Source organism: Melopsittacus undulatus, chromosome 9, assembly GCF_012275295.1.
Source record: "Melopsittacus undulatus isolate bMelUnd1 chromosome 9, bMelUnd1.mat.Z, whole genome shotgun sequence".
NCBI classification, from domain to species: Eukaryota; Metazoa; Chordata; class Aves; order Psittaciformes; family Psittaculidae; genus Melopsittacus; species Melopsittacus undulatus.
In genome coordinates, this window is record NC_047535.1 from 4,331,739 (window position 1) to 4,341,621 (window position 9,883).

At 42.8% G+C, this 9,883-nt stretch overlaps 1 protein-coding gene across 1 annotated transcript; it reads right to left on the bottom strand.

The window, feature by feature from the left end:
- Window positions 1-609: 609 nt before the first annotated feature.
- ARRDC4 (arrestin domain containing 4) lies at window positions 610-9,616 on the bottom strand. The gene is made up of 8 exons (XM_034066299.1): window positions 9,230-9,616; window positions 8,066-8,132; window positions 7,632-7,779; window positions 5,732-5,834; window positions 4,791-5,047; window positions 4,074-4,236; window positions 3,401-3,555; window positions 610-3,286 (listed from the first exon to the last, which is right to left on the bottom strand). The coding sequence occupies exons 1-8, from the start codon at window positions 9,576-9,578 to the stop codon at window positions 3,230-3,232; spliced, it is 1,299 nt and encodes a 432-aa protein (XP_033922190.1). The 5' UTR covers window positions 9,579-9,616; the 3' UTR covers window positions 610-3,229.
- Between the last annotated feature and the right edge of the window lie 267 nt (window positions 9,617-9,883).

Here is a 9,883-nt window from a genome sequence, read left to right on the forward strand (position 1 = left end):
GACTTACGACCCATTCTGCAGGCGCCAGGGCCTGACCAGCATCTCCACCTGGATTTTCCAAGGTTTCTTGTCTTTTCTTGAAAGTGGAATCAGGAAGAAGAAAACCTTCGGGAGGCAGGACCCTGACAGATTTCATCATCTCATTTATGGCTTCAGTGACCTGTGTGGTAGGTACAGTTTGTTGTCCCATGGTGGAAGGTACACTGCCTTAGTCATTCTGTATTATGGTTGTAAGGTTGTTCTGATGTACTTAAATCAATGAAGTACACTGTGAAGATAATCTTGTTTAAAGAAAACCCAATAAAATATCCTGTAAGATTAATAAATTAGATGAGAAATCCAATTAGAGCACATCCTGCCACTTCAATCATTATGGGCATGATCCCCACAGGTAGGTCCTGTCTGGTACACAGGAACTGTAAGTGGAAGGACAGGTTTGATAGATCTGTTCCAATTCCTGGTTATGGATAGTTCAAGAACCTAAAGCAGTGACAGAGGAAGGCAAAGCTCCCAGATCAGGAAGGAATGAGCTCAGTTGGTAGAAGACAGGTATTTCTTGACACTGTAGCCATTTATCCTAGATACAGGACCAGAGATGAAGAGCACAAGGCAGGTTTGACACTTTTATTAACAAAGAGCCCATAGGGCTCAGTCATTAGTACAAAATACAATCATGTTCCTGTAGGTTAAACAGCTTTTGTTTTTCTTATTTTTTTTTCATTTTGTCTCTTTTAAACTGTTTCACAGTTATCAAAACAAAGCCCCTGCATATTGAACTTATTGTGCAAACAGTAATTATTTTAAGGATCAATTTCTGCACTAAGCCAAGTGTCAGAGAGCAGAACTTAATCTTGTTGTCACCCCTCCTTTGAAGGGCAACGCGTGTTTCCTAAGAAACACATTCTAGTTGTCTTTTTATTTTTTTGCAGCAAACAATCTAAGGCCACAGTTTATCTGCAAATAATACAAAACAACTCAAAGATTTTAAGGGGAAAAGGGGGAAAGCACATCTTTACCCTTCATGCTCTTGTTTGCTTGACCATGTTTATCCCAGGTAGCACACACCACCTATCAGGTGTTACAGTCCAAAGAAGCACCTAATGTTCTTTAAGCTAATATTTGGAATTATTAACATGCAATACACAGTCACATGACTTCCCAAATAACTATCATGGTATCTGTTTAAGGAGAATACACTTGTTCCCTTTCCAGGTGATGTGAGTGGGAATCCTGCACTGATTGTATGGGCACGCCATCATGAACTCAAAGGCATGAGATCTGACCTTGAGACCTAAGGTAAGTACTGATCTTTAGAGTGACCTTTCTAACACATGTATTCCCATTTTGGTTAAAGCTGCATCTGCTGTAGAGGACAATACTTAAAGTTGCACATGAAAAGAGTAACTGCAGTTTGAGTTTGGAAACATGCATCTCAGCGTTTCTTTTACACTGGTGCAAAAGTGACTTGAGGTGAAGTGCTAGGAATCAGGCAGTGTATGAAATGATACTAAAAAACCCAACGTATATATCTGTGTGCCTGTAGAAAAGCCCTGCTTCTGAAATGAAGCTAGATTTAATAGAAAAAAACATTTAAACTTGTTTAAACTGCAGTTATTGGTGAAGCTAAGGAAACTCAGTTACTATTCTAGGTAGTTACCAGAAAGTACGTTTTACCACATGAAGTACCGGATTTTGACCCCAAACCTTTGTGTAAGACACATGGAATAGTTTGAGTAGTTCAAAATCCCCTGTAATTTCAATACTTGACTGTAAACTCATGGATCAAGAATGCTGTGTTTCTACTCCTTTAAGTGATCTCTTGATGGTGCCTTAACGTATCCCAATTGATGCTTGGCAGGAAGCAAACATTCTACTTTTAATGAAGGCAGCAGAAGGGTTTGGTAAAATGCTGTGCCTTCACCCTTAGCAGCAACAAACTCTCACTGTTCTAAATGACCTGAGGAAGAAAACATTAAAATATTGCACCAAAACAAAATAAAACAGCAAAAACAAACAAGGAAACACACTAATAAAACCCAGTATGGATAGCGAAGGACCAGTGCAGCCCCTGACAATGGATTTCTAGACAAAAATGCAGGAGGAATGAAAAGCTTTGTGCCATTCCCAGAGGATTTTGTTCCCCTGATGTCTGCTTTCACTTCAGTTATAAGCTATGTCTATTCTGGGTATATTTACACCTCTCCCTACGCCTCCTATCTCAGTCACTAACCACAGAAACCATTTAGGGTCCTGTTGAGAACCTTGAAGTATACTGGAGCTGTAACAAGACTTGTTTTGGTCTCAAATCTGACCATAAGTAAATATCCAAAACAGAGGTAGGCTTATAAAGGCTTCTGAATAAATAAGTATTGTCCATTTTGCTAAATATACCTGCTCTTGGCGAAAGGCTTCTCCCTTGCCATGCTTCCCCTCATCATGCTATCCATAGGCTTAAGATGCAGAAAAAGAACTCACAGTAGAAGAGGCTAGAATAATTCCCTTAAGAAATCCCTTGAAAGAAAGCATAGTGCATAAGCTCTTATCAAAGTTCCATTTTCTTTTTGCATACTTGTGTCTTTCATTCAGTACATGGCTGCCTTCATAATATTGCGTATAGCTATTCTGTCATCCATGATGTCTTTAGGATCATTATGAATGATGAAATAGTACCACTTGGCAGTTGTTAGAAGGCCAGGTTCTCATGAAATACAAGTTAAGCTAGAGTAAAGACTTCACTCCATGATTTAGTAGTGTTCTTTTCTGGGATGCAGACAGTGCACAACTGAAGCCCCTTGAACACTTTTGGAAATGTTTTCTCACCCACATTCTGTCCCACAACATAAATTCTTCTAAGGAAGTTCACAACATAAGGATGTAAATTTTTCCAAAGTCTTCCAAACAAAACATTCTTTTCTCTTCAGAAGATCCGTTCATCTCCTCCTCATACTTTATGTATATCCACTCTTCAGAAAGCTTTCAGTATTTTCAGGTACTCCTCGAATATCCCAAGCAGAGCTGCTCCCACAATATCCTCTGTGCAGACTAATCCAGCAGATTCTCTTCCATCACCAGACATGCTCATACCTCCCCTCTCCATTGCCCTTTGCCTTTCTTGCAGATAAACTTAAGTTTTGGAAAAGAAAACTGTTTCCTTTTTAGCTGCACTATCAGCTTAAGCAGCAAAAAGATTTAAGACATTCATCACAACAATACTCATTACAAATCCTCTTCAGAGATTGAATGAAACGGGCTGAATTTCTTCTACATCAGTTGGATGTGGATCAATCTACAGAGAGAAGAAAGGCCACAATTACTGCCTGTAACATTTGCATTTCTTTATGCAGGGTTGGCTTTTTTTGCCATCTGACAATAAAACAGCACCTGCTGTTTATTTTTTTACCTCAGAATAAAGAGGTGGAGGCTGAAACCGGAACTCTTGTATGTAAGCAAAGACAGGACAACACAATTGTTCCTCACAGTCTATTGGTGGTGGATAAGCAGGAACATGTCTGGAGAACTCTTCCTCAGACACTACATCAGCATAATTTGGTGGTGCTGAAATACAAGAGATGCTACTGTCAGATTTCAGACTACTCATTCACAGGGATACAACAGATTACAGCATCCTAGACCACGAAAACGGTATTAAATATTCTATTATTATCAAATTGTATGAAGTGCACTATACTCATAAATACTCTAACTAGAATTATGTTTTTAGTAAGCTTAAGTGATTCAGCAGGAATACTACAGATGCTCTTAGGGCTGCTCCAGCAACAAAACCTGTGTTCTATCATGGTATATTCAGCAATGATTAACTTTAAGGTGTCTACCTCCAACACAGAAGTCCCACTATCAGAAGTTAGGGACTTCTAACAGCTGATAAGATAGGGGTAAAGAGAGAGTTAAAAAAGGCCAGAGTTAGATCTTCACCAATCCTTCTGGATCTGTGCCTCACTTCCCCTGAGTCATAGTTTAATGGCCTACATCCTTAGTAGTGCCCTTAAACTGCACTGCTACCCTTCCCCATAGACAGTGCTGTGCTGTATTACAAAGATGTCAATAGGTGTTACCTTCAGGGTGTTCTGGCATGGTCAACGCCAGCCAGCTCATATCCATACTAAACTGGCCGGTAATGCTGGAGTTTCTGCTTGAAAATCCAATACATGGAATAGTGCCAATCACCAGAGGCATTTCAATCATCAATTTCTTAGCACCAGGAATATGGATATACACCTGTGTGACAACCCCCAAATGAAAGAAGAAAAACATCATGAGACCCCATTGAATTGCTGCTCCTAGAAGCTGCCCTACTCCCCTATGCTGCAGATTGCTTAGAAGTCAGGGTTTTCTCATCTTGCCTATGTTTAGCTGATACTCCAGCAGCTTTCCTTATTTTCCAGCAATTTCCTTCTTTCTGTACCTTGTCTCTAGGTAGCATTAAAAACCCACAAGAAAGGTTGACAATAATAATGTACTTGACTTTCAGTTCTATCCTCCCACTTCTGCATCAAATCACCAGAGGAACCCACTCAGCTTGAACTACTTTCCTCTAATAACCTCTGCAGGTCTTAAACTAAGCTGCTTCTTAGAAAGATTCTTCCACTTTACCCATTATCCCTATCTTTCCATTTCAGAATCTCTTCAGTTCCTCACTTCTATGGTGTATGATATTTATTGCTATTTATTGTTGTTCCTAAATTCAAACTCTAACAGTTGCTCAGTAAATTCTTCTGCCCCCAACTCAATAGTCAAGAATATGCACATTTGTAATAAAAAGCCATACTTACAGCTAATGAATATTCTACTCTAATAATACAGCAGTCAAGTATAGAGGGGGATACAGGTGGGATTTTCAGAGTTTTCCCATTCCAGGTATCTGTACTCCCAGAGGCAATGTGGTTTCCTCGGACATTGGCAACCATCTGACGGAAGGTTTTTGTCTTCCCACTGGCCAGGTAAGTTTGTGTTTGGAAAATGGCAGCTTTTGGAACAATCAAACGAGAGGAACAGTTCTCAATTTCTGCATAGATTGGAATGGCTTCCCCTTCAAGACAGAGAAAGTTCAGTGAATAATTTGTATTTACCAACTTTCCTCTGGGAGTATCAAAGCATGTTATGCAGCACGTACATCATCTGCAATGTTATGAGAACAATACTTGTTAGTTTCCTCAAGCTAGGCTTATTTTTTTTGCTGCAGAGTGGTATCCAGGCAGAACTACAGCCACCTACTACATTTTATATATAAACAATGATTAATTTTGAAACATTAAGCATAATATGAAGCAGCTATAAAAGCTTTATTGCAAAATGACATGCCAATCTTCCTCTTGCACAGTACTAACTGAATTTCAGAATGCTTTATTTCCTCAGTGTAGCTCATGTTACCAAGATCACAAAGAAGCTGCTTAAGCTCATTCTTACAGAGGTGTAAACCTACACAAACAGGACATAAACACCTGATTATGTCCCCAGTTAAGTATTTTATCCCAAATTAAAGCATTTTGTTCTTTACACTCATATGTACATGGCTTTTCCATAACATTACTAACAGGACTTCCTTTCAAATTATATTCTCAAAGGGGGAGTAAGGGGAAAGGCAAGATGATTTTTGTTAAAGCAAGTTCACATAGATCTCAGTTTACTACCTACTAAACAGTACTATTCTTTTAGCTATAGTGTTGGCTTTCAGAGATTAAAAGCCCCTATGAGATATAATAACTACTCTTACCATTACAGTATCCCTTCCTCTCAATTTTGGCACTGAGAGACACTGGCCCAGAAGTGAAAAACCAACAGCCAACCATCTTCTCCTGACTTCTTAGAACAGGTGTCTATAAAATATAGAGTATTTTTCATTTTAGGGCATGAAGCTACCAATCACTTGCAGTTATGCATCTCAGTCACTGCAGTCTAGCCCTAAAATCCACTGCATTTGACTTGCTGTATTACTCAATGCACTGGAGTTTTGCCACCAGAAAGTGGAACCAGGGTTTGGCTATCTGAATATAAGACTGTTTTAGAACCCCAGTCTGCATTTAGACCCCACCAACTATGTAACACAGAGAGCAACAGAACATAATCTGGCTTCAGAAAGCTTGATTTAGCCAGTTCTACAGGTGTGACTTTTTAAAGGGCTAATGGAGTACTGCAGTATTTATGTCCTTGTTCCTCAGTGCAGAATCCAGAATTAACTTCAGCTGCAAGCAACTAATAGTTAAGCAGGTGAATTGTTTTTACCCTTGTATCCTTCAGAAGAAAGGATAAATGCAGACACACCAGGTTAAGGTGATACATCTTCATAACTTGCAAGCCACATAACCCCCCAAAAATTTAGGCTCATGACAAAAACCAGCTTAATTACCCTGGAGGACTGTCACATTAAAAATACACAGTGTAAATGCCATATAATTAGAATAAACTTATAAATGCACATGTCAGGGTCCAAAGTAGCATTCAAGCTACTTAAAATTATTTACTGGCACTAGTGCCCAGTCAACAGGATTATGAAGTCCAAAAAGAATGTGTGATGCTTTGCACTTCTTGGTGGTGGTAGCCTTCATTAAGACAGGCACTGCTTACTTTACATGCCCCACAGCCCTCTCGTGTGCAGTAACCAGTAGTCTACTCTATCCTCACTGTATCTGGATGTGCTGTCTTCACACTCCTAACATACAGTGTTGAATATAAAGACTGTATTTGCTTGCAGATGTCACAGCCAAAATAGTTCTCCAAGTTCTCTCTAAAGATTAAAATGTAAGCATATAAAGAGGAAAAAAAGACCCTGCTCAAAACATCTCTTAGCTACACTCACATCATGATGAAATGTTAAAATTATCCTAGCATTTTAAATAAAATAGAAATTACTCATTCATATTTAAATGAATAACCATTTAGATCCAGTTGCTATCATGAAAGTGCAAGGTATAATTTTATATTATTTTCATAATATGGGTTGAGATAAAAGAATCCAGCTCATTAGCTTCCATCTTGCCTATTTTCTCATTACTTAATGCCTGATCTTTCTTATTACTCTACAGTATTTCTAGTGATTATTAGAAACTCAAAGCTATAATGTGGCCAAATCTGTCATAAGAAAATAACTGAAAAGATCTCTAAAGCAGCTGCATGCACACACTTAATGTTAGAAAACGACATGCAAAATGGAAGGATACGTAACATAATGGCCAGAGCATAAATGACAGGCTGGGCATGATTAATACTCTTCTGTAATTACTGTTCCTCAACCTACTATTATTGTAGAGTTTAGGACACTGCAGCCCTGTGAATGTAGTTGCTCTGGTAAGAGTAACTACTTTATGTTTGTGCATTATTATTATTAAGCCTTATTTATGCATCTGAAGCCTGCATAACTTTTTGGCAAGAGCAACTCTGCCAGCAGGGATGTAATCAATGGTATTAAAAAAACCCCACTCTGTTTGCTATTCACACAACCTAAGATCATCTATTTATAGAGAAAAGCTTAGGGAGCTTATATGCTTTCAGAAGTCAGAAAATGACACTCCAGAATAACATGGAAATGGTTATGGCTGGATGTGAATGCTTCTTGGAAGGGATTTTTTTGCAGCTGGCTTTGGAGGGGGGAGGAGGAGTGGAAGGGACCCTCTTACCAATAAAGCTGGTGAGCTGACATCGATATGGCTGATGACCTGAAGCTCTGCCTGCACGCTCTGGTCAGGTGCTGCAGGCCTCTCCAGTACTGCTTTCACATAGTACTCAATACTGCCATACTTCCCAGTAAAAGAGGTCACCAAAGGTCTGAAAAAAGCAGGCACAAAAGTAGAACCATCAGTTTATCACTCAGTTCCAAGCACAACACTTCCTGTGTACATAAATGTTTACCAGTTTACAGCTTGTGCTTTCAGGGCCTTAGGGAGACTGAAGCAAATGTGACTTGTCAGTGTGGTGGCTGATTTAGACAAACATATAAAGCTTATCTATCAGTTTGATATTAAAAAAGCCACAAGTCCAGTGACATTCAGTTAGTGTTCCACAACAAGCAGGCGTCCAGCACAACCCCTCCAGGGTGGATTGTTTAACTTACTCTTGAGGGAGTTGAAAGCTGAACGGAAATTCATGTCTTCCATCGAGAAGAACTAAGTTTTCCTCACCTGTAGGATAAAAACGAGTGGTATGTTTTAGTTATTCCATAAATAGCAGAACAAAGCAGACCCTATTATAAATTATTTATGTATAAAAACACCCAGATGCGAGGGACTAGGAGAAGTTTTAATTGATCCCAGTGGGTTCTGGATTGGAGCCCATGCTTTATTTATGCTGGGATGCAATCTCAATGGAAAAATCAAGGAAACATGGAGACCTTGAGTTTTAGTTCAGGACTTCTGCCAATTTCTAATCCAAAATGGCTTCTGGAAAGCATAAAGTAAGTTTCGTTTCCTTTCTAGCAGGAGGGCCATTAATCTACTTTTGAAATTAACAATTGAACTAATTTTTGTGCTAAAAAGCTGCAATTTCAGGTCAGTATTATGAAATACTATTAATATACATGGTCTTAATATATTCTATTGCTTCACTATTTTTAAAGGCCTACATTTACTTTTCCCACAGATAAACTTGAGCTGCATTTCACCCTTATGGAATGAAACACCATTTCCCCATGATTCTTCATTGCTCCGGTAGTACTGCAGTGTTTAAGTGACACCTCCTGCCAGCTGGAGACTCATTAACAGACAGCCTCTGCTTTTCTAAGCCAGTGCACAGGGAGGCCGAAGGCTTCGAGGAGCTTCCACAGGTACCTTCCCTGACGGTGCTGACAGAGCACAGCGAGCACGAAGGTGCCCGATATCATTTAGAAGGCAAACCTTGGCAGTAAACCCAACAGAGCGAGTAAACCGCGAGCTGCAGCTCTGGTTCCAGCCCTGTTCCGCGTTTCCCAGCCGTTTACACAGAGCCCTGGCTCTACACGTGAAGGCTGCGGTGCGGGAACCCTATCCCGGTGGCCAGGCACTGCCTGGGCCTCCCGCTGTTCCTCAGCACCAGGCCCGGTGCCAGGTTCTCCCCGCAGCGCGTTTCAACCCCGAACGCCCCCCACCCCCCACCCCGGTAAAGCAGCCGAGCCCCCCCGGCCCCCCTACCCGGCCCTGCCGCCTTCCTCCTAGAGGGGGGGGGGGCCGCCCTCCGGTTTCACCCCCGCTGCATCAGCCAGGCGGCCGCATCCCCCCCAGGGCACGACCCGCGCCCCGCTCACCTTCGGGTGGGTCCCGCAGGAGGCTCTGCCGGATGTCCAAGTACCGCACCTCCGCCTCCCGCCGCGGCCCCGGGCCCGGCGCCCTCACTGCCACCCCCCAGGTTCCTGCCCCGGGGACAGCGCCGGAGCTCTCGCTCCAAGCGACGCGAGCCCGGCCCGCGGCCTCCAGGCGCAGCCCGCGGAGCGGCAGCGGGCCCGCCAGCTCCAGCAGCACCTGCCCGGACACCGTGTCCCCGCTGCAGTAGCAGCCGCCGCTGCTGCCTCGCCGGGCCTCGTCCTCCAGCACCAGGGCCAGCGTCTTCACCGCCCCGCCGGCCCCGGGGCCCTGGCCCGGCCCGGCCGCCGCCATCGCTCCCCGGCTCGGGGGAAGCTTGCGGCCGCCCTCGACGATTGCTTTAAAACCCGCCCGTCTCCGCCAGCGCCTGCAGCGGAAAGTCCCGCCTCGGCTCGCTCCTCATTGGCCACTCCCCAGCTCCTCGCCCGACAATTCGCCGAGGGCTACCCTTAGCCCACCTTCTCATTGGCTCCTCGGCGGGGTGCGTCATGGTGCGTGATCACCGCGCCGGAGCCAATCGGGTGCGGGCAGCCGCGCGTGGACAGAGCTCTGATTGGCAGGATGGCCGCAGCTGCCTGGGGAGAGGGCCAATGGCGTGG